This window comes from Mirounga angustirostris, unplaced genomic scaffold (assembly GCF_029215605.1).
Source record: "Mirounga angustirostris isolate CCGP_5_RB_7025 unplaced genomic scaffold, mMirAng1.0.hap1 SCAF_9, whole genome shotgun sequence".
NCBI lineage: Eukaryota > Metazoa > Chordata > Mammalia > Carnivora > Phocidae > Mirounga > Mirounga angustirostris.
The window spans coordinates 100,724,346-100,749,846 of NW_026991717.1; the positions used below are offsets into that span (position 1 = coordinate 100,724,346).

The window sequence follows — 25,501 nt, forward strand, 5'->3', positions numbered from 1 at the left end:
ATTCCTAAAATTATGTTTTAGGAATATAACATATTCATATTATATTCCTAATAAGAGATAATAAGTGTGTGCATTGTGCACATAGATATATATATCTATATATAAATTAATATGGGAGAGATGAGAGCTTTTCCAGGAAGGCCTCACAGAAGGGCTAAGGTTTGAACTAGATGTAGAGGCAAGAGGTCACCAAAAGTAAAGCTGGGGAGCCTCCAAATAAAATACTAGGACATATCTATATATCTATGTATATAGATATAGTAATCCAAAAGAATTAAAATGAAAATAACCAGTGATGACTGAAGGTAGGATAGACGTTATCTTCCCAACTGCACGTTTCTAAAGGCAGAAACCTTGCCTTATTTTTTCTTACATCACTTAGCGATACCTAGCATAACCTAAGCTACAATTAGATATTTAAGTATTCAACCAATATGTCATAACAAATTTGATACCTAAATTATATAGGGAAATAAATCTTCAGAATGTAGTATTAAAACATGCTATATTTTAAAGTTTATAAACATGATATTTTTTCCCATTTTGAGAAAAATGAGTAACAAATGGATTTCATAGTAAATAACATGTAAATTTTAAACCAACTTTGTACACAAACTGAAAAGTGAATAAATCATTTTATAAAACAGATCTAGAATATAAAGCAATTTTTCAAATTAAGTTGGAAAACTTACCGAATCAAGAAGATGGCATTCAGTAGTGAGACTTTTAATATCAAATACTGAAAAAACAAAACAAAACAAAACAAAAAACCCCAACTTTTACCTTTTTAAATATCCTTGCAGTCAAGGGTTGTTAGAAATGGACAAAAATGATGAAAAGCTCCCTACGAAATGCTAAGACAAAAATATAGGTCATCTTATGCTATAGCATTTAAAAAAAAATTTTTTTTAAGATTGATTTAATTAATTAATTTTTGCGAGGGGGGGCACGAGCAGGGATGGGGGCAGAAGGAGAAGCAGACTCTCCGTTGAACAGGGAGCCCAATGCCAGATTCAATCCCGGGACCCTGGGATCATGACCTGAGCCGAAGGCAGACGCTTAACCGACTGAGCCACCCAGGTGCTTCATGCTATAGCATTTTTTAAAATGTACTTAAATTTTTTTTAATTAAAATTCTCATCCTGAAATTCAGTATAAAAAGAGTCTTCTATAAACAAATCTCATGCTTGCAATATTAAAGGTACCATGAGTATCCAGGTTGGTGAATATGTGGAGATTTGGGGAGAGTGGTGCATTTGGAAGGTATGGAAGCTCTGTATCCTTTCCCCATACCTTGGCCTATGCATCTCTTTCACATGGTTATTTCTGAGTTATATCCTTTTATAATAAACAGGTAATATACTAAGGTTGGAAAAAAAAGGTACCCCAAAGATGCTAGGTGAAGAACACAGCTGGAGTACATTAAATGTCTGGCCAAGGTTACAGTTTATTTTGCCTTAGTCCCCAGCCAGAACAGCACCACTGAGTAGCAGATGAAAATAGTAGGCGAAACTATCACACATTATACTATAACAAAAGTCCAAGAGCCATTTCCTATTGCAGAACAATCACAACAAAGTAGATTGGAAAAGGCATTATGAAAGAAAAATAGGGCATCTTAAAGAAAGCTTTGAGGATGTGTGTCGACAAAGAGGTAAACTAAAAAAATAAACTTCGGGGAATTTCTCTGAATTTTCACAAACAATGAAGAATCCAAATAGGTCTAATGTAAAATGCTACTTATTTCCAACATGGATTAGTAGCCATTAATAAGTTTAACAGGTATACTTCCAAAGGTCTGAGGAGGACAGTGGGATACTATATAACATGTACTGATTCTTAGAAGGTATTTCTTGTGAATGCCCAATTTTTCAACCTTTACTCTTAGAAACTGGTACCCAGAAGTATTCACAATAATCTATGTTTTAGTCCAAGTTCATTTATTTAACAGAGCCTCATCTAAATAAATTTAAAAGACCTCACCTGACTGAGAAATTTTAGTCTTCTCTTCCTGTAAGATGTCATTTTGTGATGGTATATTTTCAGGGCTGCTCATCAAAACATCCTGTGCTGTAACTAAAGAATGTAGTTCCATTCCTTCTACAACATCTGGAATTTCTTCCTTTTTATTAGTATTAATATCATCTGCCACTTCACCAGCAAGTAGAGGCAAATTCATTCTTTCACTGGGTAAACAATCCATCTCAAAGTTTATCTTGTTTGCATCCTGAAAGTAAAAAATGTTTTTACATTTAATTACCAAAAATTGGAAAAAATAGAAAAAAGTCTTGTTGCAATTAAAAATAAAAACAGTAGAATGACATTCTGAACACAGGCTAAAGAACACTGTAAATCTTACTATCTTGCTTCTTGAACAATTAGTTCAAAGAGTATTATAGCAATGGTATGATTGAAGGAAAGCTTCTCAGCAAGTATCTATGATATTCCAGTTCAGTGACTGGCAAACATTTTTTTGTGAAGGGCCAGATGCTAAATATTTTAGGCTTTGTGAACCACAGAATCTTGGCCACAACTACTCAACTGTACCACTGTATTGCAAAGCAGCCAGATATAATACATAAGTATGGCTGTGTTATAATAAAACTTTATTTAAAAAAATAATCTTGATGTGAGTTAAAGAACACAAAATGGCACTATGGTTTCAAACAAGACAAAGGCCTTTAAAACAAGAAGTGTCGGGACGCCTGGGTGGCTCAGTCGGTTAAGCATCTGCCTTCAGCTCAGGTCATGATCCCAGGGTCCCGGGATCGAGTCCCACATCAGGTTCCTTGCTCAGCGGGGAACCTGCTTCTCCCTCTGCCTGCCACTCCCCCTGCTTGTGCTCTTTCTCTCTCTGACAAATAAATAAATAAAATCTTTAAAAAATAAATAAATAAAACAAGAAGTATCATTTTAATGACTGGTTTAGATTTCCAATGGAAATTCTGGGAGTTGTTTATGGAGTTACTACATATAACCACATAAATTGTTATCTACTATACTGGCGTAGGGCTTACATAATTTACTTCAATTAAATCTTGTAATCCAGGACACTGAGCATCTTCTATGTTGTTCCTAAAAAAGAAAAAAGTAGATAATCAGATAATTAAACATACTGCTATCTTTTTACTTGTGTTTTAATATTATCCTTCATGGGTCAAAGATGGAGCCTGGTCCAAGATCAGACCTGGTCCAAAGAAGTTAGTTTTGGACTACAGCTATAGCAGCAAGACTAGATAAACTCTTCCCCAGAAAGTTCACAGCCTGTTACCATGCTGCTCAGTCCACCAGCAATCTTTTGAATCTCGCCAAATCCAGAGCTATATACACAGTAGGGAAAGGTTAGAATAAAGCCAACTCCTGGGGGGTCAAAGTTAACAACTCAGTTATTGTGTAGCTGGAGTTGACTACATTACTTGTTAGTTATAGCTTAACATATTCTAATCTTGAAGTCTGTAACTTTATTTCATTAAAAATACCTGTCTCAACCCTTGCAAGTCATTTTTTTTTTTTTAAATATCCTATTTTTCTAGTTTTCAACTCCACTTCACCTTCACTGCACAAAGTTATGTGTAAGATGCTCTTTCATGACTATTTTTGGGAATTAAGTAAAAAAATTTTAAAGAATACTTATAGTATCTTTTAAATATAATTATGGATCTTAGCACAAGATAATAAACTAGAGGATATATATAAAGTAAAGCAACTGGCATTTAAGAAATGACAATAAATTGGTATTTTATCATCCAGATATTTCTAGAATATCTAAAATATTTAGTTCTCACAAAGGCTAAATATACCTTGGTTTATACTAAAAATTTGAAATTTTAAAATTTGTTCCATAAAATATTTAAGAGCATAAACTTTCATTTGTTTCCTCTATTTCAATTCATAAAGTGTTCTTTTATTTTTTTGACAACCTTCTTTGCTATAATGACGGAGTATTCAATGCTATCCCATCTCCAGATTAATAATAAAACCAATAGTCTTCTCTTGGCTCCAGACTACAATTTTATTTTCTACTTACCTTAAAGTATCTTTTTCCTATCAGATTCCTGGTACATTTATGTTCCAGGAACAAGGACTGTATAGAAAATTCTGGTGCATTTGTGCAGAGGCAGTCCTCTGCAGCAGAAAGAATAGAGGCAGCATCCAGTTTTACCAATTATAAGCTGAAAATGGGTAAGTCACTAACTTTTCAAGTCTTCTCACTTGAAAAATGGGCATCTAGTACCTCACAGGGTTGTTTTGAAGATGAAATGAGATAATACCTGTTCATAACCTAGAACCATGTCTAGCGCATAATTCTTCAGTACACATAAGCTCTCCCTTATTTATGCAAGATAGCAATCTCAAGGCATTTTCAATAGAGGCTGGTACAAAAGTGCCTACCTCTCAAGGACCCTGTAGGGAAGTATTGGCACTGCTGTTTCGTAAATGATGAACCTGAAGCTAAGTGAGTTAATTAAAGTCCCAAAGTTTCACAGCTAGTATGCCATAGAACTGGTTTTGAACTCAGACCTGCCAAGCACCAAAGTTGTATTGTGTTTAGCACCAAACAACATTGTATTGTTTCTTTTCTTCTTAGTTCTGGAGAATTTACTTTGCACACCTAAATATAACCAATAATCAATATGAAATTGTAAGCCTTAATTCTCTCATTTAGAAAATAGAAGCATTTCTTACACATTACAGGGTCATTGTGAAATCTAATTAAAAATATAGGTCTTCCATATTTTACCAGGCTAACAATCCGAAATGATATTTAATGTCAGCATCTGTTATGCTTTTTTTTAAAGACTTAATTACTTATTTTTAGAGAGAAAGAGAGTGCACGCGTCTGTGCACGTGTATGAGTGGGCAGAGGGAGAAAATCCTCAAGCGGACTCTACTGAGCACAGAGCCTGATGCAGGGGCTGGATCCCACCACACGTGGGATCATGACCTGAGTCTAAACCAAGAGTTGGACACTTAGCCACCCAAGCACCCCAGCATCTGTTACACTCTTAATAACAACACATGAAAGAAATACCTGTTTTTAGGAATAGTTGAAAGCAAAGTCTCCTTATCAACATGCTCACTTTTGGTACTTTGAGGATCAGGATTCTGTGATGACATAGTTTGTCTTAGATGGTCCATCTCAGCCCTGCTCTCAGACACAGCTTTGCTGACAGACTTAGGTGTCCTAAGTCTTTGAGAAAGACGTTCAGAAGAGATAGAAACTCCTAGAAGATGAGAGAAATCATCTCAATATCAAAAAGTTCTTTCATTCACTTTTCATTATATCCAGGAAGACAGTGCAAGTTCTTCCTATTACCCTACCAACTAGCTTCTTCCATAATATGTTTTTTAAAGAAAAATGCCTGTGACTTTCAGTTCAAGATAGTATTGAACACACACATGAGATTGTTTCCTCTTAACATCCCACTACTATAAGCAGTAAAAGAGATCATCTTAAAAGGCAGAACGTTACAAGGACAAAGAGTGCCCCCCTTTTTTTTACTCAGCAGCTTTTAATTTTTTTAAAAGATTTTATTTATTTACTTATTTGAGAGAGAAAGAGTTTGTGCACACTAGCTGGAGGGGGTGGGGCAGAGGGAGAAGCAGAGTCCCCTCTGAGCAGGGAGCTCGACATAGGGCTCAATCCCAGGACCCTGAGATAATGATCTGAGCCGAAGGCAGACACTTAACTGACTGAACCACCCAGGCGCTCCTACTCAGCTTTTTAAATTTGGACAAAGGGAACTAAAAAAAGAGACAATAATAAACAAAGAATTTTGGAAGTTGTAATGTAGATGAGTGAGTGGGATAATATTTAGTAGACCCCAGAAAATAATTTCTAAGCCACCAGTCACCAGTTAGGAAAGAGGAGAATTAACCCGATTTATAACACAGCACCCTTCAAAAGAATTGGTGTCCTCAAGTATGTCTGGAAGCAGAGATGAAAAGGGAGCTAAAAACAGGAAGATCGGTTCAAAGTCAGTTTAAAGAACAAATGGAGCCCTTTCCTCATTTTGCAACCTGTCAACATGCCACCACCCCGCCCCCCAACCACCACCCAAACCAGAAATCTAGAGAGGTTTATTTTATGAAAAGGTGAAAGAGAAGGTCCCTGGCTTAAGGGATACCAGGTAAGGTTGAGAGATTGGTACTATATGGAAAAAAGGGGATCACAAACAAACTGTTGAGATGTTTAGTTTTTTCCCTCCCACCTGGCTCCTGAAAGGCTGACAGCCAGAATTATATTCTCCAGGCAGCAGACTGGACGAATCTTTTCTGGGGAACCCGGCTAGCCCATAAGAAAAGAATTAAATAGCCTGGTGATGGGTATTAAAGAGGGCATGTATTGAATGGAGCACTGGGTGTTATACGCAAACAATGAATCATGGAACACTACATCAAAAACTAATTTGTAAAGTATGGTGATTAACATAACATAATAAAATAAAATTAAAAAAAAAAGAATTAAATATAGTGATATAGATTCCTAGCACTATGGCACAACTAAATCACCCCATAGTAAAGCCCCCATTACCCACATGCTGCTGGGCAGAGACCTGTTCTTAACCACAAGCAGGCAGTGAATGATCACCAGACACCCAAAGAAAGCCTCCAAAACAAGAGATGGAAACCAAAACCAAACAAATGAAAGTTTCTTGGAACAAATACTGACTGTACAGGGGAAAGAAAACATAAAAGCTATCATTAACATCCTCAGAAAGGTAAGACAGTGCACTTACCAAACTAGTACAGAATGTTATAAAATGGAACATTCTGAGAATGAGAAAGAGCTCTTGGGAATTTAAACCATGAGAGCAAAACTAAAAAATAAAAACAACAACCATGAGAGCCAACATGAAAGTTGAGGAAATAAGGAAGTAAAAAACAAGTACAGGAAAAATTATGCAAATAGTCTATTTACCAGGAAAAAAATAAAATAGATGTTTCTGAAAAGATAGAGAGGACCGACTAAGGAGAGTAAATCCAAGGAACAATTCACACACACACAAAAATCTACACAACCTGAGGAAAAAAAAAAAAATCTACACAGTCGAACATCTCAAGACTCCAAGACTCCTCTAAGAACTAAAAGTGGTTGGGGCGCCTGGGTGGCTCAGTCGGTAAGCGTCTGCCTTCGGCTCAGGTCATGATCCCGGGGTCCTGGGATGGAGTCCTGCATCCGGGCTCCCTGCACAGCAGGGAGCCTGCTTCTCCCTCTCTGCCTGCCACTCCCCTGCTTGTGTACTTTCTCTCTCTCTCTGACAAATAAATAAAACCTTAAAAAAAAAAAGAAAAGTAGGGGTGCCTGGGTGGCTCAGTCATTGGGCATCTGCCTTCAGCTCAGGTCGTGATTCCAGGATCCTGGGATCGAGCCCCGCATTGGACTCCCTGCTTGGCGGGAAGCCTGCTTCTCCCTCTTGTGCTCCCTCTCTCGCTGTGTCTCTATCAAATAAATAAATAAATAAATAAATAAATAAAATCAATCTTAAAAAAAAGAAGTGGTTGCCTCTAGGGAGTGACAAATGGGGTGAGAGGGGCTTCTTGGGGGACTTCTGCTCTGTAACAAGCCTCATACAAACCATGTGCTCTGGAACTAAAACTCAGTTTTAACAAGATAGATTTGGACCATAAACCTTAATCTCCCCAGTCCTAAAGGCCAAGTCGGGTACATGAAAGAATAGCGGCAATGAGTTCCTTGGGAAGTTAGCAGCAAGGAACCATGTTACTAGCAGGAGGCAATTCCTGGGTTCGTAGGAAAAGCAGCTGCTTAGAGTAAAGAATACAAACCAGACCACACCAGATGTGATAGCTAAACTGACAGGAAGGTTATAATATAGTTGAGGTGATAAATTTACATTTTAATGTAAATACTGGATAGCAGCTCAAGTTTATGTTCAGAAAATTTCCCCGTGGACACAGTTAAATAATAGGGAAAAAATATTCGTTCAGCTGATAGGTACCTGAAGAGGACTTGGCCCCTTTCTCCTTGAAAACAAACATCTAGCACTTAAAGCACTGATAGAAGCGTCCACCGAGATTTACAGAAGAGATTACTTCAGCTATGACCTCTCATCACAGGGCTTATAAATAAATAATTTTCATATATATATAGAAATTCAATCTAATAAAGACAACCTATGACAAATAGCTATTGAAAAATCATTAAGAGGGCGCCTGGGTGGCTCCGTTGTTAAGCGTCTGCCTTCGGCTCAGGTCATGATCCCAGGGTCCTGGGATCGAGTCCCGCATCGGGCTCCCTGCTCCGCGGGAAGCGTGCTTCTCCCTCTCCCACTCCCCCTGCTTGTGTTCCCTCTCTCGCTGTGTCTCTCTGTGTCAAATAAATATAAATAAAATCTTTAAAAAAAAAAAGAAAAATCATAAGAAGATCAGAGTTAGAAATCAGTTAGAAAATCATAAGAAGAATGGTTTCTTGAAGTATTAAAAGCTGGTTTCACTGGAATATTTTTAAATCAGGAAATTAGTACATTTACTGTGTCTCATAAAATCTGAGCAGACGTTTTAAATACAAATGAAAATTAAACCAAACTCCACTTTCCATAAGCTTCATTTTAAAGCACAACTAAAGCAGGGCGAGGGTTTGATGCCTGAAATGCTTTGCATCTTAAATTCCAATCCAACTAACTAACCTGAAGAAAACCACCTAACTTCTCATGCTTCCATCATGTGCCTTACCTCTTGGGACCCTGTGACCTACCTCACAGTATTGTGGGGTTAAGTGGTAGTAACAGACGTGAAATCGCTTAGAAAATATAAGAGCCATTTTAGAAGATACAGCACACTTAAAGTAATCTAATCATACACATCCACACATGCCTTGTATGTGAGTGAGTATGTAGTCTATTTTCCAGACTCAGAGAGTTTGTAGGTCTTCATATGAAAACTATTTTTGACCTCTTATACAAGCTCCCATCCAACCCAAATATTTCTCTCAAGGAGTCTTAGCAGAAAAACTAACCTGAGAAGGATTTAACAGGACTTTCGATTCTGAAAAATCCAGCATCAAACACTATTTTATCAACTTCCTTTGGCATTACAAAGGTCGCTGCCTCCGCAGTTTCTTCCTGCTTCATCCTCTCTCTCATTGCATTTTTTATGGCCGCGAGGCGATTTCTAGCTGCAATTCTTCCACCATCATCCTGTTTGGGCTTACTTGCTACCCCTGAGACCACTTTCTTCTGCAAAGAGAAATTATGACATGTATTAAAGCTACTTGTTATCATCTTACAAGAAAAACAAAGCATACAAAAAATATTTAACACATTCATCATACACTAATCAGATTCCTTGTATGTGCTAAAAATGCTGGGGGCCAAAAGGTAAAGGACAAAGCCCCTGCCCTCGAGGACTTCACAGCTTACGGAAGGGCTAGATATAGACACTAAGAATAATAAATGTCATGATACAGACAAAATCAGACGGCTATGAGAGAACACAAGGCTATCACCTAAATCAATCTTCAGAGTTATCGAGAAAGGCTGACAGGAGGTAGCCCCTGAGCTGGAATCACTGTTAGCCAAGCTAGAAGATGGAGTGAGGACAGGACTGGGTGCAGAGAACAGCGTATTTGCAAAGCCGGAAGCGAAAGAAATTGCAGAGGAGCTGGGAGGAGGTAAGCAACAGCTAGATTATAAAATCCCTTGCAGGTAACCATTTCTACATTTATACAGAGGACAAAGGAATAGAGCTTATACATGATTTTTAACCAGGAGATTAACATTATCAGCTTTGTGATTCAGGAAAGTCATTCTGTCTACAGCCCAGAGAAGCGACTGGAGGGTTATAAGCCAGTTAGGAAGGAGACTACTGCACTGATACTGGAAAAAGATGACAGCAGTTAGATTAAGGAGGAAAAATGGAAAAACAAGAAAGGCTTCAAGAGATATTTAAGGGGGCAAATTGAGAGGACTTAGCAATCTATTGGATGTGTGTGGGGTAGAGATGGTGAAACAGAGAAAGGACTAAAGAAGATAGCCAGGTTTCTACCTTGGACACCTAGTGAGATGCCAATACCATTCTCTGAGACAGAAACAGTGATGTGTGTGCAGATGACTTCAGTTTGGGACATACTGATTTTAAGGTACATGGAGTCAGGATATATAAACCTAGAGCTTAGCAGTAAGTGTGGTTTGAAATACAGATTTAGGACTCATCACAGGATGGGTAAGACTGTACAGGGAGAATGTGGAAGGAAAAAATAGAGTTGAGGTAGGAATGTGAATATCACAAACATATAAGGGATAAATGGAAAAACAAACTGCAAACATGACTGAAGAATGGGCACAGAGGCAGGAGGAAAATCAGAATATAATTTTAAGAAGGAGGGACTCAGCCATGTTTAATCCTGCAGAGGGATTGGATTTTATAAGTATCTAATAATTCAGCAACTAGAGAATCAATACCCTTGGTGATAACTGTTCTAGAGGCAAAGAGAGGGGTGAAGCTGAATTGCAGTGAGTTGGAGAGATAAGCGAGAACCAAAATAGTAGCAACAGAGTATAGACAACTTTTTCTGGAAGCTTGTCTGTGATTGGGAGTAGGGAACATCACAAGTTGTTTTTTTCTTTAATGGAAACAAAGATAAGACCCTTAAACATGTCTAAAAACTGATGGAAAAGAGAGGGCAAAGGAGAAAACAAGGCTAACCGATGGAATGAGAGATCAATGAATAAGAGGTCAGAGGTAAGGGTATCAAGTATAGGTAATAGTTTTAGTTTATTTGTTCCGTAATCTTAACAATAGCCTGTAGAATAAAGTAAGAGGAGAGAGAGACACCTGGTGATAAGGGACGGAATTACAAGGCTCTGACCGAATGCTGTACTGACAGCCATTATCTGCAGCACTGATGACATTATGTTTCCACGACCAGGTACTCAATAAGAAATACCCACAGTGGCTTCAGAATGTTCCAGCAGTCTTCACTGTTTAACAGATCTGAAATCCATTCATTTAATTTCGTCACAAAATGACGCTGTAATAGGTTCTTTTAATATTCTGTCATCTTAAACTCCTACGATAGGATTTAAAACAGATCTTACTTGGATTACATAAGAATAAAGCACAAATTTAGAAATCTGATTCTACAACCAAAGGTATTTTTCTAAAATATAAAGAAAAACTGGCAACACTGTAAGGTGGTTTGAGAAGCATTCATCTGACCAAAAACTTTTGAGTTCAAATATTACTAGAAACAAACAGACAAGAATGGAATCTTATCATGTTAACAAAGCAAATTTTACAGAGAAAATAAGAAAATTTATAAGATAAAGCATAGGGAAGAAGATAGATGTTCTAAAGAGAGATTGTTCCTCTCTATTCAATTTTTTCATTTTGAAATAAATCACTCAAAAGAGTATATAAAACGGAGAGGTGGCAGAGCCTACTGATTAAGAACACAGATTCTAGAATGAGAAAGTCTGGCCTTGAAAGCCAGCTCCCCCTTTGGCAAGTGATTTCTGGATGTCAGTTTCCTCAACTGTAAAATGGGGAGAACAGAACCCACTTCACAGGATTGTTGTGATGATTAAATGAGTTTATACAAGTAAAAACATGGAACAGAACTTGGCACAGACTACACATTATATAAATTATGTAGTACTACTATTATAATTACAACAAAATGGAGATGCACAGTTTGAAGTATAAAACAAACATGCAGATACCCACTGTTTAGTAACTTAGAAGCCTGCTAGGTGTCTCAATTCAATTACAGCCCCTCCTCTCTCCAGAAATAACACTAAATTTAGTTTTGACCATTTCCTTATTCTTTCTTCAAAGGCAATCAGGACATTTTAAGTAATATATGGAACTTTATTTGTAAAAAGATGAAAGATCTGAAGCTAAATATTTTTAAAGCTTAAAAATAAAAATTTGTTAAAGTAGAAGAGTCTGTATTAGAAATTTGGATATAAAACCACAAACTTACCCGAACAACTTTTTTACTTATATTATTATTGTTCTGCCATCCAGATTCCTCAAGTTTGGTCAAATTGTTGAATTTTTGGTTTACATCTTCTATCTGTTAATAAATAAAGCACAAGTTTATCAGATTAAAGCTAACTTTATTAAAATGAAAAGCTAATGAATTTAAGCTTCAATAAAAATCGAGAATGGTGACTTGGACTGGTGGCATATAAATTAGACTAAGTCATTCTCAATTTAGTATTCAAATCAAGCTTTTTTTTTTCTTTTTTAAGGATTTTATTTATTTATTTGACAGAGAGAGAGCACAAGCAGGGGGAGTGGCAGGCAGAGGGAGAAGCAGGCTCCCCATGGAGCAGGGAGCCAATGAAGGGCTCGATCCCAGGACTCAGGGATCATGACCTCAGCCGAAGGCAGACGCTCAACCATTTGAGCCACCCAGGCGTCCCCCCAAAAAAAGAATTCTTATGGTAAAATTGCTCACTGTTATTTTTGGTTTTACAAGCTTCCACAATCTACATAAAGAGGGTCAAATATGAAGAACACTCCTAATTTATTTTTGACCATTAAAATGTCGGAGATAGGGGCGCCTATCGAGCCCCGCATCAGGCTCCCTGCTCGGTGGGAAGCCTGCTTCTCCCTCTCCCACTCCTCCTGCTTGTGTTCCCTCTCTTGCTGTGTCTCTCTCTGTCAAATAAATAAATTTTTAAAAAAATCTTTTAAAAAATAAATAAAATGTAGGAGATATTCTAGATGTTTTTGTTTCCTAAATTATACAATGTGAACACAGAGCACAATATGTCTTTTTTTTTTTTTTTAAAACACAATGTCTTTTGCAAATGCTTTCTCTCAGTCTGGCTTGCCTTCTCATTCTCTTGACACAATGTCATTTTAAAAGATTCAAGTAATATATCTACTAGCAGGATGAGAATGTATGATCCTTATCCTTCTGGTATGATCCTCATCTCTACTAGATATCTGAAGTGGTGCCTTCTGTGCGCCACTTTAGGGAAGATCAGAACAAGCTTCCCTCATTCCAGTTGGGGCTGACATTAACCTCCAGGGGCTGGAACACATAGCCCGGGGGGAGGTCATCACGAGGGCACGAACAAGATGGAGGGCCAAAGATGGAGTCATTGATGTCAGTGTATGATCCTCATCCGTCTAGTATTTCCAATCTCCTCCAAAGAAGTAACCACTGTCAACAGTTTAGCAAACATGCTTCACATTCCCCTACTATTCATTTATACACATATGTACTCTCAATTTCTCTCCTGAAAAAATGTAAATTCCAGAAAGACTCAGGATTACACTTATGACCAACTGATGTTCAACAAATGTATCAATGCAATTCAATGAGGAAACTAAATAGTCTTCAACTGTGCTGGGAAAATTGGATATCCACAAGAAAAAAGATGAACTCTTTAACTATATCATACACAAAAATGAATTCCAAATGAATCAGATACCTAACTGTGGAACTAAAACTGCAATACTTTTAGAAGAAAAAATAGGAAAATCTTTGTGAGCTGACATTAGGCAAAAAGAGTTCTTAGACATGATGCCAAAAATCACAATACAGAAGAAAAAAATTGATAAATTGAACACCATCAAAATTAAAACAGTTACACTTCAAAAGACACCATTAAGAAAAATAAGCCACAAACTAGGGAAAAAATATTTGCAAATAATACTTCTGATAAAAGACAGAATAAAGAATCCAGAATAAAGAACAGTTACAACTCAATAAAAAAAGACAAACCCAAATGACCAAAAGATTTAAATAGAAATTTCACCAAAGAAGACATACAAATGGCTAATAAACACATGAAAAGATCATTAACATCATTATTCATTAGAGAAACGGAAATCAAAACTACAACAAATACTTTGCACCCACTAGGATGGCTCTCCTAGACAATAGCAAATACTGGTGAAGATAGGGAGTGCTAGGAAAACTCATACGTGTTGATGGGAAAGTAAAATGTCATATAATCACTTTGGAAAATAGCTTGGCAGTTTCTTAAAAAGCTAAATGTAAATTTACTATATGTCCCAGCAATATCTATTTACCCCAAGAGAAATGAAAACAAATGTCCACCCTAAGATTTGTATGTGAATATTCACAGATTATTCATCATCACCAAAGTGAAAACAATCCAAGTGTCCCTCCGCTGATGACTAGAGAGTGATGTATTTATACAATGAAATACTACTCAGCAATGAAAGGCAACAAAGTACAGATACATGTTACAACAGGGAGGAACCTCGAAAACATCATGCTACATGAAAGAAGCCACATATGAAAGGCTATATATTTAAAAAAAAAAAAAAAAGGCTATATATTGTATTATTCTATTTAATATGAAATGTCCAGAAAAGGCAAATCCACAAAGAGTGAGTTGCTTGGGGTTGGGAGTGGGAATGGGGATTGACTTGCACATAGGCAAGAAGATCTTTTTATGCTGAAAATACTGTACATTTGGATTGTGGCACTGGTTGAACAACTCTGTCAATTTACTGAAACTCACTGAATTGTGCATTTAGAACTGGTAAATTTTATATTAGATGAAACCTGAAAACAGCTCTTAAAGAAAAAAAAAAAAAGAGGTCCCAGGAGCCAACTTGAAAAGTCTCCCAACAGCCAAAGTTGGGAAATGATCATCAACAGATGATAAATGTAAACAATACAAACACATCAAAAACCTTCAAATCTATCCATTAATAACACTAAAAAACACAAAACTAATTGGTCACTATTGAAGGATGGTAGCGAACCAACTCATTATGAAAATTGGTAAATATATAAAAACTGTCATAAAGCAACACATCATCATGACTACCTAAACACAATTCACATCCGGGCTGTACAGCATTGGACATTATTATGTTTCCTTCACTTTTTCTCTACTGAATCGTTTTTGCTTTTTATTTGCTTAGCTTCTATGTATCTATCATCAATTCACCTCTCAAGTCTATATAAACCTCCTCTTAACACAATTTAAAAAGCAAACAAATCAGGTATTATATTTAGGTCAGCTTCACAGAGACCAATCTCACAGAGCCCTGTATCCTCCTGCTCCAACCTCAACTACTGCTTCCTAACCGCACACCTCAACTCACCTCAGCCCCATTCCCTTAGCCCCCATCTGGGGATCAGTCCCACCTCCTCCTGCTTCTTGGTTTACTCCCTCATTTTTGTGAGATACATTCTCACTTGGTTTCCTAAGAAAGGGAACATGGGAGGTAAAATTTGAGATGTTGGGTGTCTAAAAAGTGCCTTTTCACCCTCACATGTGATTGGCTGGGTACAAAACTCCAGGTTGGAAGTTATTTTCCCTCAGAGGTTTGAGGGCATTTTTCTCTCAGCTTTCAGCGTTTCTGTTGAGAAATCCAAGGCTATTTTGATTCTTGACCCTTTGTATAAAACTTGTTTTTTTTTGGGTGGGAGGATGGGTTAGCCTGGTGATGGGTATTAAAGAGGGCACGTTCTGCATGGAGCACTGGGTGTTATACACAAACAATGAATCATGGAACACTATATCAAAAACTAATGATGTGATGTATGGTGATTAACATAACAATAAAATTTTTTTTTAAAAACTTGTTTTTTTTCTCCCTGGAAGTTTCTAGATTTTTCTCTTCATCCCTAAAGTTGTACAATCATATTTAATAATGTGCATTGGTGTGGGTCTACTCTGATTCACAGTGCTAGGCACTCAATGGGCTCCTTCAATCTGGAATTCAGGTCCTCCAATTCTGAGGAAAATTTTAAACTATTTAATTGATCATTTCCTCTCTGCTATTTTTTCTATTCTCTTTTTCTGGAATTCCTATTATTTGGATATTATATTTTGCAGACTGGTCCACTTAATCTTCTTATCTATTTCTTATGCAGTCTCTCTTATTTTACATCTCTCCCATTTTACGGAGTATCTTAACTTCATATTCCATCTTTCTATTGAATCTTACATATCTGCTCTCATGGTTTTTAACTTCAAAGAGCAATTTTTGTTGTTCTTGGAATGTTCTTTTTTTAATAGCTGTTCTTATTTGGCAGATGAAATGTCTGGTTTCTTTGAGAATATTAACACTTGCATTTAAAAGTTCTTTTCTCCTTTATTATCCTCATTTCCTCCTTCCAAAAAAGCTTTCTTCCTGGGTTGCTTTGACTTATTTTCTCCCCCCAGATTTGAAGCTTTTATCAAATGTCTAATGATTATTGGCTACTAGTTCCTGAAATAGTATTTTATATGTTCATCTCTAAAACAAGATCAAAAAGCTAGGAAGTGTCATCTCCTCCCATACCTTTCCTGATCTTCCTAGTGATTCCCACTATCATAGCATTTTGTACATTAGAGTGAAATTATATGTTGTGGGCGCCTGGGTGGCTCAGTTGGTTAAGCGACTGCCTTCGGCTCAGGTCACGATCCTGGAGTCCCGGGATCGAGTCCCGCATCGGGCTCCCTGCTCGGCAGGGAGTCTGCTTCTCCCTCTGACCCTCCCCCCTCTCATGTGCTCTCTCTCTCTCATTCTCTCTGTCTCAAATAAATAAATAAAATCTTTAAAAAAAAAAAAAAAGAAAGAAAGAAATTATATGTTGTGTCTGACTTGTAATAAGCTACAAACTTCTCTGGGAGAGAGAATGTGCCTTATTTTTCAACCCCTGGTACAATGCCTGGCACACATTAAGAACTCAATAATTGCTAGATGATCTGAACTAGTAAAGACTAAATTTGCTCATTTTTCTCACATGTAGAGTCATCCTAGTCTATGCAACAGTTGAATATAATCTCAATTTCCAAACCATATAGAATTCATCCTGACAACATGGAGAAGAGGTGGACATCAGTTATAAAATTTAGACAGTGCTGGGGTGTGATGGTGGCTCAGTTGGTTAAGTGTCCAACTCTTGGTTTTGGCTCAGGTCATGATCTCAGGGTTATGAAACTGAGCCCCATGACAGGCTCCATGCTCAGCGGGGAGTCTGCTTGAGATTCTCTTGCCCTCTACCCCTCTCCACCTTGCTCATGCTCTCTTTCTCTCTAAAATAAATAAATAAATCTTTAAAATTTAGACAGTGCTTTATAGTTTATAAAGATAATATCTTTAATATTTCATTTAATAATATCTAATATCTCATTTAATATTACAGGTACCTAAAAAGCAGCTCCCATTACCCCCATTTTATTTTTGCTAACCTCCTTTTCAAAAAGACCTACTCGGAGTTAATACACTAAAAGTGCTTGATCACATACCTGAAAACTAACCATATCCCAAAATCCATCCAGATCTGTACAGGTAGTCTCCTTTTCACCTCGTTTATATTCACAATTGTCCACCAGTCCTTCAAACTGCTTGAACCTTTCTTTCATAAGGAGTCTTGTTTGCCCAACTGCTGTGCGAATAAGATCTTTAGCTAAAGGAAATATGAGGTTTTTAAAAGTTAAAGGACAAAACTGGACCTTTATTGCCAGCCCACCAGATGATAAGAAGACCTCACCGTAAATACCTCGGGCTTACAGAATCAAATTCTTACCTTAGTAAAACAAAAAATATCACTACAAAACTTTGTTTTACAAATACTGAGCATTCACTATCTGCTTCAATTCATGCTAAAAATTAGCAATATTCATTCTCATACATACTTCTGCACAATCAAGAGCACTCTACCTTTCCTTGTGTTTAATAAGAATTCAACCACAAACAACCCATCACACATCAGTATCTATGAAACACTTCACACTGATAAAACACAAATGATTTTTTTTTCTCAACAGCTTCCCCAAATAAGTAAGATTAAGGAACTTCCCTGAAAATCTGTTCCATATTGATTTAGGTAACTTTCATTCAGAAAAATATTTTTGTTTAATTAGACAATACCAGTTACAGATGTCACTCATAGTTATATCAATCTAATAATGGGCAAATGTCTAATTTTCAGCAATAACAATCAATATTCTAATTACTTATATCTTTTAAATCATGTCCATTTTAGTACAGAGATAGCAGCAAACATGTTGAGATATGAAAAATTCTTGCTGCTTTGAATAACAATGTAACCAATTCAGTTAGACAACCCTAGATCATTGTTTTGGATAAATATAACCATATTTAAAAAACCAAAACTAAAACAAAAAAAATATAAATGTTCCCTCACCATCATCTGGAATGTCCAATTCAAGCTTCCTGTCCCACTCAAGGCAGTGCGAAGTTAATTTCTCAGTTTCTGACTGAAGAATATTTCTAAAATTAGGACATACGTTTCAGTTTTACAAATGTTTCTCATACTAATACCTAAGTATTAGCATTATGACACACGTAACATTAGGAAGGTATAAAAGATGGTCATAATGTTAATTTTTCAGAGTTGATGCTGATTTTATGAACTGTGATTCATTAAAATCCACAAATACAAGTTGATACCCTGTGTCCCTCTTTCTACACCTAAAACTTATGCAAATTGTTAATGCTAAGAGCCCACTTTTCACACTAATATTTCCAATTTCTTCCAGTCTTAGACTTTACAGAATCAGATGTTCCTTACTTCTCTGTTATTAGTTCTCTGTTATTGACCATGGAACTAAGATCAACCCAACTCTCAAGAGTAAGCTGAAGCTAAAAACTGTAAGTATGAAATTACAGTGATAGAGCCTTACAGATTCTCTGTAATTATTTAGGCTGTGCTTGCTACTCCAAAGGCAGTGGTTCTCAAGAGGGGTCAATTTTGTCCCCTCGGACACATCTGTCAATGTCTAGAGGCATTTCTGTGTCATGAACTGGAGGAGCGCTACTGGCCAAGGATGTTACCAAACAACCTACAATGCAGAAGATGGTCCCCACAACAATTATCTGGTCTAAGATATCAATAGTGCCAAGGTTAAGAAACACTGGCCTAAGGTAAACTTAATCTGTTTCTTTATAAAAAGCAACCTCACAGGAGAAACTGTGGATAGTTTTTGTTTCTTAAAAGAAAACTTTACCTATTTATATCTCATGGCATGACAGAGGATGAATTAATTTATGAGAAAAGAGACCCGGCTTAGATCTGACATTATTTAGTTGGGTAAATTGCTTTTTATCTCAATGTCTCATAGTTGAAAACACAATGGATTAGCTAATCACTAAAATCCTTTACAATTCTAAAATTTCATGCCCTAAAAATAATTGAAGTGGCTTTCAAACATACAAAAAGATATTCATAATAGAATAAATATTAAGACTACAGGCAAGAGAGTATTTCTTATCTACTTTATTGGCAAAGCTCAAAAAATTGTTAACATTGTATTGGAAAAGGTATGAGAATATTCTTCCTACATTCATTCATGAATAATAGTATGGGAGCGCCTGGGTGGCTCAGTTGTTAAGCATCTGCCTTTGGCTCGGGTCACGGTCCCAGGGTCCTGGGATCGAGCCCTGCATTGGGCTCCCTGCTCGGCGGGAAGCCTGCTTCTCCCTCTCCCACTCCCCTTGCTTGTGTTCCCTCTCTCGCTGTCTCTCTCTGTCAAAAAAATAAATAAAATCTTGGGGGGAAAAAAAAAAGAATAATAGTATGGGGGCTGGCTCAGTCAGTTAAGTGTCTGACTCTTGATTTCGGCTCAGGTCATGATCTCGGGGTTGTGAGATGAACCCTGCTTAAGAGTCTCGCTCTCCCTCTCCCTCTGCCCCTTGCTTACACACATGCTCAGTCTCTCTCAAAAAAAAAAAAAAAAAGAGAGAAAGAATAACAACATGTACATAAATATGTATGTGTGCATGCCTGCACGTGAACTATAATTTGGAAAATTTAAATACTGACTGGATATTTTATGACATTAAGTAATTATGATTATGTTAACACAATAAGTATTATGGTTATGTTAATAGGAGTCTTTAACTTTGAAAAATACCTACAGAAATATTTATGAAGTGATATGATTATCTGGGATTTTCTTAAAATATCTTGAGTCAGAAGTATGTGGGAATAAATAGGAAACAAGACTGACCATGAGTGATGGGGGTTGTGTACAAGTCCCTGCACTTTCATATAGGTTTTAAATTTTCCACAATAAAAAGCTTAAAAAAAAAAAGAATAGCAGCATGTAATCATTTCCTGTGTAATGTGAAATGTTGGAGTCTTTCTCCAAATGCAGTCCTCTGATTTGTTTCCAAGGCCTATAGGGGACAAAGTTGAGGTTCCCCAAACAGGATGCTTATTTTCACTCTTCACAGTTGGAGAAAAGTAATCGTATCTTATGATTTAGTAGGCCAAAGAGCTTCCTACCATCTCCCACTATCCTTGTTTTGTAAAATAAAGATTAACTTGGTTTCTTTTGTGGGGGGGTGGGAAGTATGAGAAAATAGGAACTGCCCATACCTTGCTGACATATTTTCACATGAGAGAATTGGAAAGTATACAAGGTTGTTCTTTACAGGCTTGAGTGTATTAGTAAAAGACCCAACTCAATATAAATAACCAGCAACTACTAAGTAAATTGTGGTACATCTACATAATTGGATACTATATGGTCACTAAACAGACACACATACCCATACCCACAAACAAAACAACAACATGAAAAAGCTCTTTAAGTGTTAAAATGGAATGTCTCCCACAATAAACATTAAATGAAAACAGAATAGTAAGCTATTGTTTGTATAAAAAAAGGAAAAGATATCCATGTCTGTCTATATATATATATATGTTATCTATCTCTCTGAAAGTTTTCACAAAGCATGAATAACACTTGCTTCCATGGAAGGTTTGAACTGTGAAGTTAGGAGACAGTTGAGAAAGGGCTTCTCACTTGTACCTTTTTCTACCTTTCAAATTAGAACCACATGAATGAAAATACTAGCTACTGAAAAAATAATTAAATTTTAAAAAATAAATGAAAATCACCCAGAGTCTAATTCATCTATTATATTAAGGTTAAAATAGTTTAATTTTGGTTTCAAATAGCTACACATTAATACAAAGTCTTACACTAGGAACAAATGGACAAACCTGAAATATGGCACATCATGGTGGGGCTGAGATATCTGATCTTCATTTATTTCAAGTGATGGGACTTCTTTTATTGTAAGGCCATTTGAAATTTTAGTAGTCTCATCTTTATTTAAGACATGTTCTACAAAGAAAACACCACATGTAAATTTCAAAGCAGCAATTTTTTAAATGACATCCCCTACAAAAGACAAATTTTAAAAATCCTTCCATTCTTTTGTTGTTAAATTTTAACATTTTATTTCTGCTTCAATGATTTCATTTACATCTCCTCTAAAATGTGTCAATAATTTCATCTCTTCAAATTTGTATTTATTTCCCCTCTTTCTTCAGTCTGCTTTCTCATTCCAACTCTCTGTCCAGATGTCTTTCCCCACGTTTCCCATTTCTTCTGACCCTGTGGGGCTCTAAGCAAATCTCTGATAAATCACAATCCAGAAGGCAAGTAAAAATTTAATTAAAATACCATACCTTTATTCGAAACTGTTAGAGAACCCAAAGGACACTGTAGTTTATCTGAATCTTGATGTACTGTCTTTGCAGAGTAAGTTTTATATTTTTGCGCCAAAATTTCTTCTGTCACTTCTTGAGTCTTATCACTAAAAACAATAGCAAAAATAAATTTCATGAAGCATGAATCCTATACATCTAATTGAAGGATTTCAAAATTACACTGCTTTTTAAAAACCAGGAATAAAAATAGAAATGTATAATTTTTTTTTAAGTTTGTTTAATGTCTACACCCAATGTGGGGCTTGAACTCACGACCCCAAGATTCAGAGCTGCATGCTCTTCTGAGTGAGCCAGCCAGGTGCCCCCAGAAATATGTTCATTTCAAAAACAATATATCTATTCCAGGGCAGAAAAATTTAAACAGCTATATAGTGGGGATGTCCCTCTTTACTAATTGTAAGGAGGTCTAAAGATTTTGAAAATCTCTTAATGAAACACTTAATAGTCTTGCTGCTGCTGAGCAGTTTGCCAACAGCTAGTCTGCAAAACAGTCTTGCCTTTTAAAGATTCCAAATGATCCCCACTACCTGCCCCCAGCCTCCACTTTGCAAGTTAATCAATTTTGCCTTTAGAGGTAATTTTTCTAAGCAAAAAAACACAAACAAACAAAAACCCATGTCTGAGCTACAGTATTATAGCAATTACTTCTTTCTAAAAATTTATTTCTAAGTGTTATAACAAAGTCACTTATTAAAAGCAATAAAACAAATTGTATCGTGAAAATTATATTAGTAACAATGCATAAGAAATATCAAAACTGTCAAATAGATTATTGTAGCCTTCTGAAGAACTTTTTTTAAAAACCAAATTTTCATGATATATAATTAAATTAACTATTTAAATAAGAACTTTTGAAAAGCGCAGACTAAATCTAAGAAAGGCATTTGTTACCCATCTTCGCAAGAAATTCATTATTAACATTACATTCTTACACTTCGGTTTTTAAAGGGGTCCAGGTATAACTGGGTGTCAAGAAAGCATTGGCACTTCTGGGAGTCATAGGTGTTACTTGATAGGTCTTCAGACCATCCAGGGGCTGAAACATAAAATCCTGAGGTGCGAAGGAATTCTTCCCTTTCATTTTTGCAGTATTTGTCTTAGGTAAGTTCTCCGTTTTTTGTAAGACTCCATCTGGATCCATTCCATTTGTTGCACTGGTTTGTGAATCCAAAGTATTTTCTTCACTATTGACTTTAAAAGAAACAACCTAGTTGTGAGTAAACAGAATAGAGTGAGAATTCCTCTTCTGGGTATATATTTGAACAATTTTTACAGGACTGAAAATGTGAAAGCTGAGATATATGTCGCACAAACATAAAGAGACAAAAACAAATACAATGAAATGTATACAAGGAATCAGAAGACCAGCTACACTAAACCATTGCTATGATCCAGAAAGAGAGAGAACCAATCCTCATTATAGGAATAAATAACAGGTTTTAGGTGTCACAACAAATTAAAATATAGGAAAACTAAGGTGGAAAAAATTAATTAATCTAACAAATACAGACCTCTTTTTACTTAGATTATGCTAATAATTACAGTAGTTTCAGAATCAGAAATCCAATGTTTCTTAAATGACTACTATTGTCAAGAACCAAATCCTTTTTGTAAATAATCTAGGATTATTATAAATAACCTTGTCATATGAGCAAAACTATTTTTCAGTGTTACACAATTAGATGAACCATATAAAATGTGAAGCATATTTTCTTTTTCAAGTCAATTTAATTACTTGTTTTTTTTTTTCACTTGAGATATAATTAACATATAACATTATATTAGTTATAAGTATATAATATGAGGGGCGCCTGGGTGGCTCAGTCATTAAGCGTCTGCCTTTGGCTCAGGTCATGATCCCAGGGTCTTGGGATTGAGCCCTGCATTGGGCTCCCTGCTCAGCGGGAAGCCTACTTCTCCCTCTCCCACTCCCCCTGCTTGTGTTCCCACTCTTGCTCTCTCTCTGTTAAATAAATAAATATTTAAAAAGAAAAAAGTATATGATTCAATATTTGTATATATTGTGAAATGATCACGATAAGTCTAGTTAACAACCTTCGCCATACATAGTTAATAGAATTTTTTTTCTTGTGATGAGAACCTTTAAGATCTCTCTTAGCAACTTTCAAACATGCAATACAGAATTATTAACTACAGTCATTATGGGATATAGTACATCCCCAGGACTTATTTATTTTGTAACTGGAAGTTTGTACCTTTTGACCCCCCTCATCCATTTCATGCACTCATTTAAACATAATTTTTAGAAGTTTCTACGTTTCTGATTTTCAACAATTTGTAAACAGAAACCAGAGTATTTCAACCTGGACAAGAATTTAAGGGTGACATTGTCCCTGAGGCCAACATGGCAGTGAAAGTAAAAACCTAGGTTAACCCATAAGGAGGAAATCAATCTTAAGGGAAGAACTATGAGATCCAGCTGCTTGCTTGTGAAGAATTCATCCTATACTGCCTTCCTTGGAGGAGCTAGGTTTGATTCTTATAAGAATTTAGCCAGGTTTCTTACATTCTGGCAGAACTTTTATTTTTAAGGTTAAGGAATTGTAATGTGGATCATAAGCCAAGGAATTGGGCCCTCAAATTGGTGGCTCTTTTTTGAAGACTCTACTAGGCTCTGTGCTAGATGCTATCAGAAATTTAGGTTATTTCATGGGACGCCTGGGTGGCTCAGTCTGTTAAGCATCTGACTTCAGCTCAGGTCATGATCCCAGGGTCCTGGGATTGAGTCCCACATTGGACTCCTTGCTCAGCAGGGAGCCTGCCTCTCCCTCAGCCTGCTTGTGCTCTCTCTGACAAATAAGTAAATTAAATCTTTAAAAAGAGAAAAAAATTAAAAAGAAATTTTTAAAAGATTTTATTTATTTGAGAGAAAGAGAGACAGCATGAGGGGGGCAGAGGGAGAGAGAGAATCTCAAGCAGACTCCATGCTGAACGTGGAATCTGATGCGGGGCTCAATCCCAGGACCCTGAGATCCTGACCTGAGCTGAAACCAAGAGTCGGATGCTTAACCAACTGTGCCACCCAGCTGCCCCTAGGTTATTTCATTCTTAGAACTACTTTATGTAAAGGGCGCCTGGGTGGCTCAGTTAAATGTCTGCCTTCAGCTCAGGTCATGATCCCAGGGTCCTGGGATCGAGCCCCGCATCGGGCTCCCCGCTCAGCAGGAAGGCTGCTTCTCCCTCTCCCACTCCCCCTGCTTGTGTTCCTGTTCTCGCTGTGTCTCTCTCTGTCAAATAAATAAATAAAATCTTTACAAAAAAAAAAAAGAAAACAAAACTACTTTATGTAAGTATTGCATCTTAGAGATGGGAAAACAAACTCATAACTTGCCCAAGGTTATCTAGCTAATTGGAAGCAGAGACAATATTCAAATTCATGCCTAATGAATCCAAAGTCAAAACATTTCACCCTACTCCATCTTATAGCTTAGTGAATTTCCATGTGAAGGTTTCTGTCAGCTGTGTTCCTGTATTTCTCTATCTCCCGTTAACCAAATTATGCTTTCTCTAGCTATAAAGCTCTGAGGATGTAATACCTGAAAGACAACAACAACAATAAAGCCTTTTGATGCTACCTTATGGCTCAAGACGTTTTAACACACATGTAGCTTAACCCTCTTGAAGCAGTTCTGTATGCTTAATTTCAACTTTATGAAAATAGCAATGAGATTTTCAAAGTATCTAGAAATAAACAGATGTTTATACTCTACCTTGTCAGGTTTTGTTTCTATCTTTTTGGCAGGTCTTCCTTGATTTGGTGCCTTTCTTTCTGTTTCATAATCTAAAATAAAAGTGAAAAAAGACAACCATTTTGACTAGATGGAAAATGCTGCTTGTAAAGTACTAGGTAATTTGGAAAAGGAAAAAAGGCAACAAAAGGAATGTATATCTTAAAGGATTTTTTGATTAAGAGTCATATTATAAAACGAGATAAAAATAGATGCAACTTCCTGCCAAGTATAGGCCATCTGTTTTCAAAACAAAACCAAGGTTAACACCTTGCCTCTGACTATCAAATACATATTTGTTATAGAAAATTAG

The 25,501-nt window shown here is 36.4% G+C and overlaps 1 protein-coding gene across 4 annotated transcripts in view; it reads right to left on the bottom strand.

The window, feature by feature from the left end:
- DLGAP5 (DLG associated protein 5) overlaps positions 1-25,501 on the bottom strand; it is a 41,297-nt gene that overhangs the window by 5,210 nt on the left and 10,586 nt on the right. For 2 of the 4 annotated variants that reach the window (XM_045900911.3, XM_064571085.1), the window contains exons 7-18: positions 25,171-25,241; positions 22,372-22,646; positions 21,398-21,525; positions 20,927-21,050; positions 18,101-18,186; positions 17,199-17,359; positions 11,945-12,037; positions 8,978-9,197; positions 5,033-5,225; positions 3,018-3,075; positions 1,984-2,227; positions 693-739 (exon numbers count right to left, since the gene is read on the bottom strand). In XM_045900911.3, the coding sequence (XP_045756867.1) occupies positions 693-739; positions 1,984-2,227; positions 3,018-3,075; positions 5,033-5,225; positions 8,978-9,197; positions 11,945-12,037; positions 17,199-17,359; positions 18,101-18,186; positions 20,927-21,050; positions 21,398-21,525; positions 22,372-22,646; positions 25,171-25,241 (1,700 nt within the window). The remainder of the gene's footprint in view (positions 1-692; positions 740-1,983; positions 2,228-3,017; positions 3,076-5,032; positions 5,226-8,977; positions 9,198-11,944; positions 12,038-17,198; positions 17,360-18,100; positions 18,187-20,926; positions 21,051-21,397; positions 21,526-22,371; positions 22,647-25,170; positions 25,242-25,501) is intronic. The other 2 variants (XM_064571084.1, XM_064571086.1) reach the window with 1 other exon arrangement.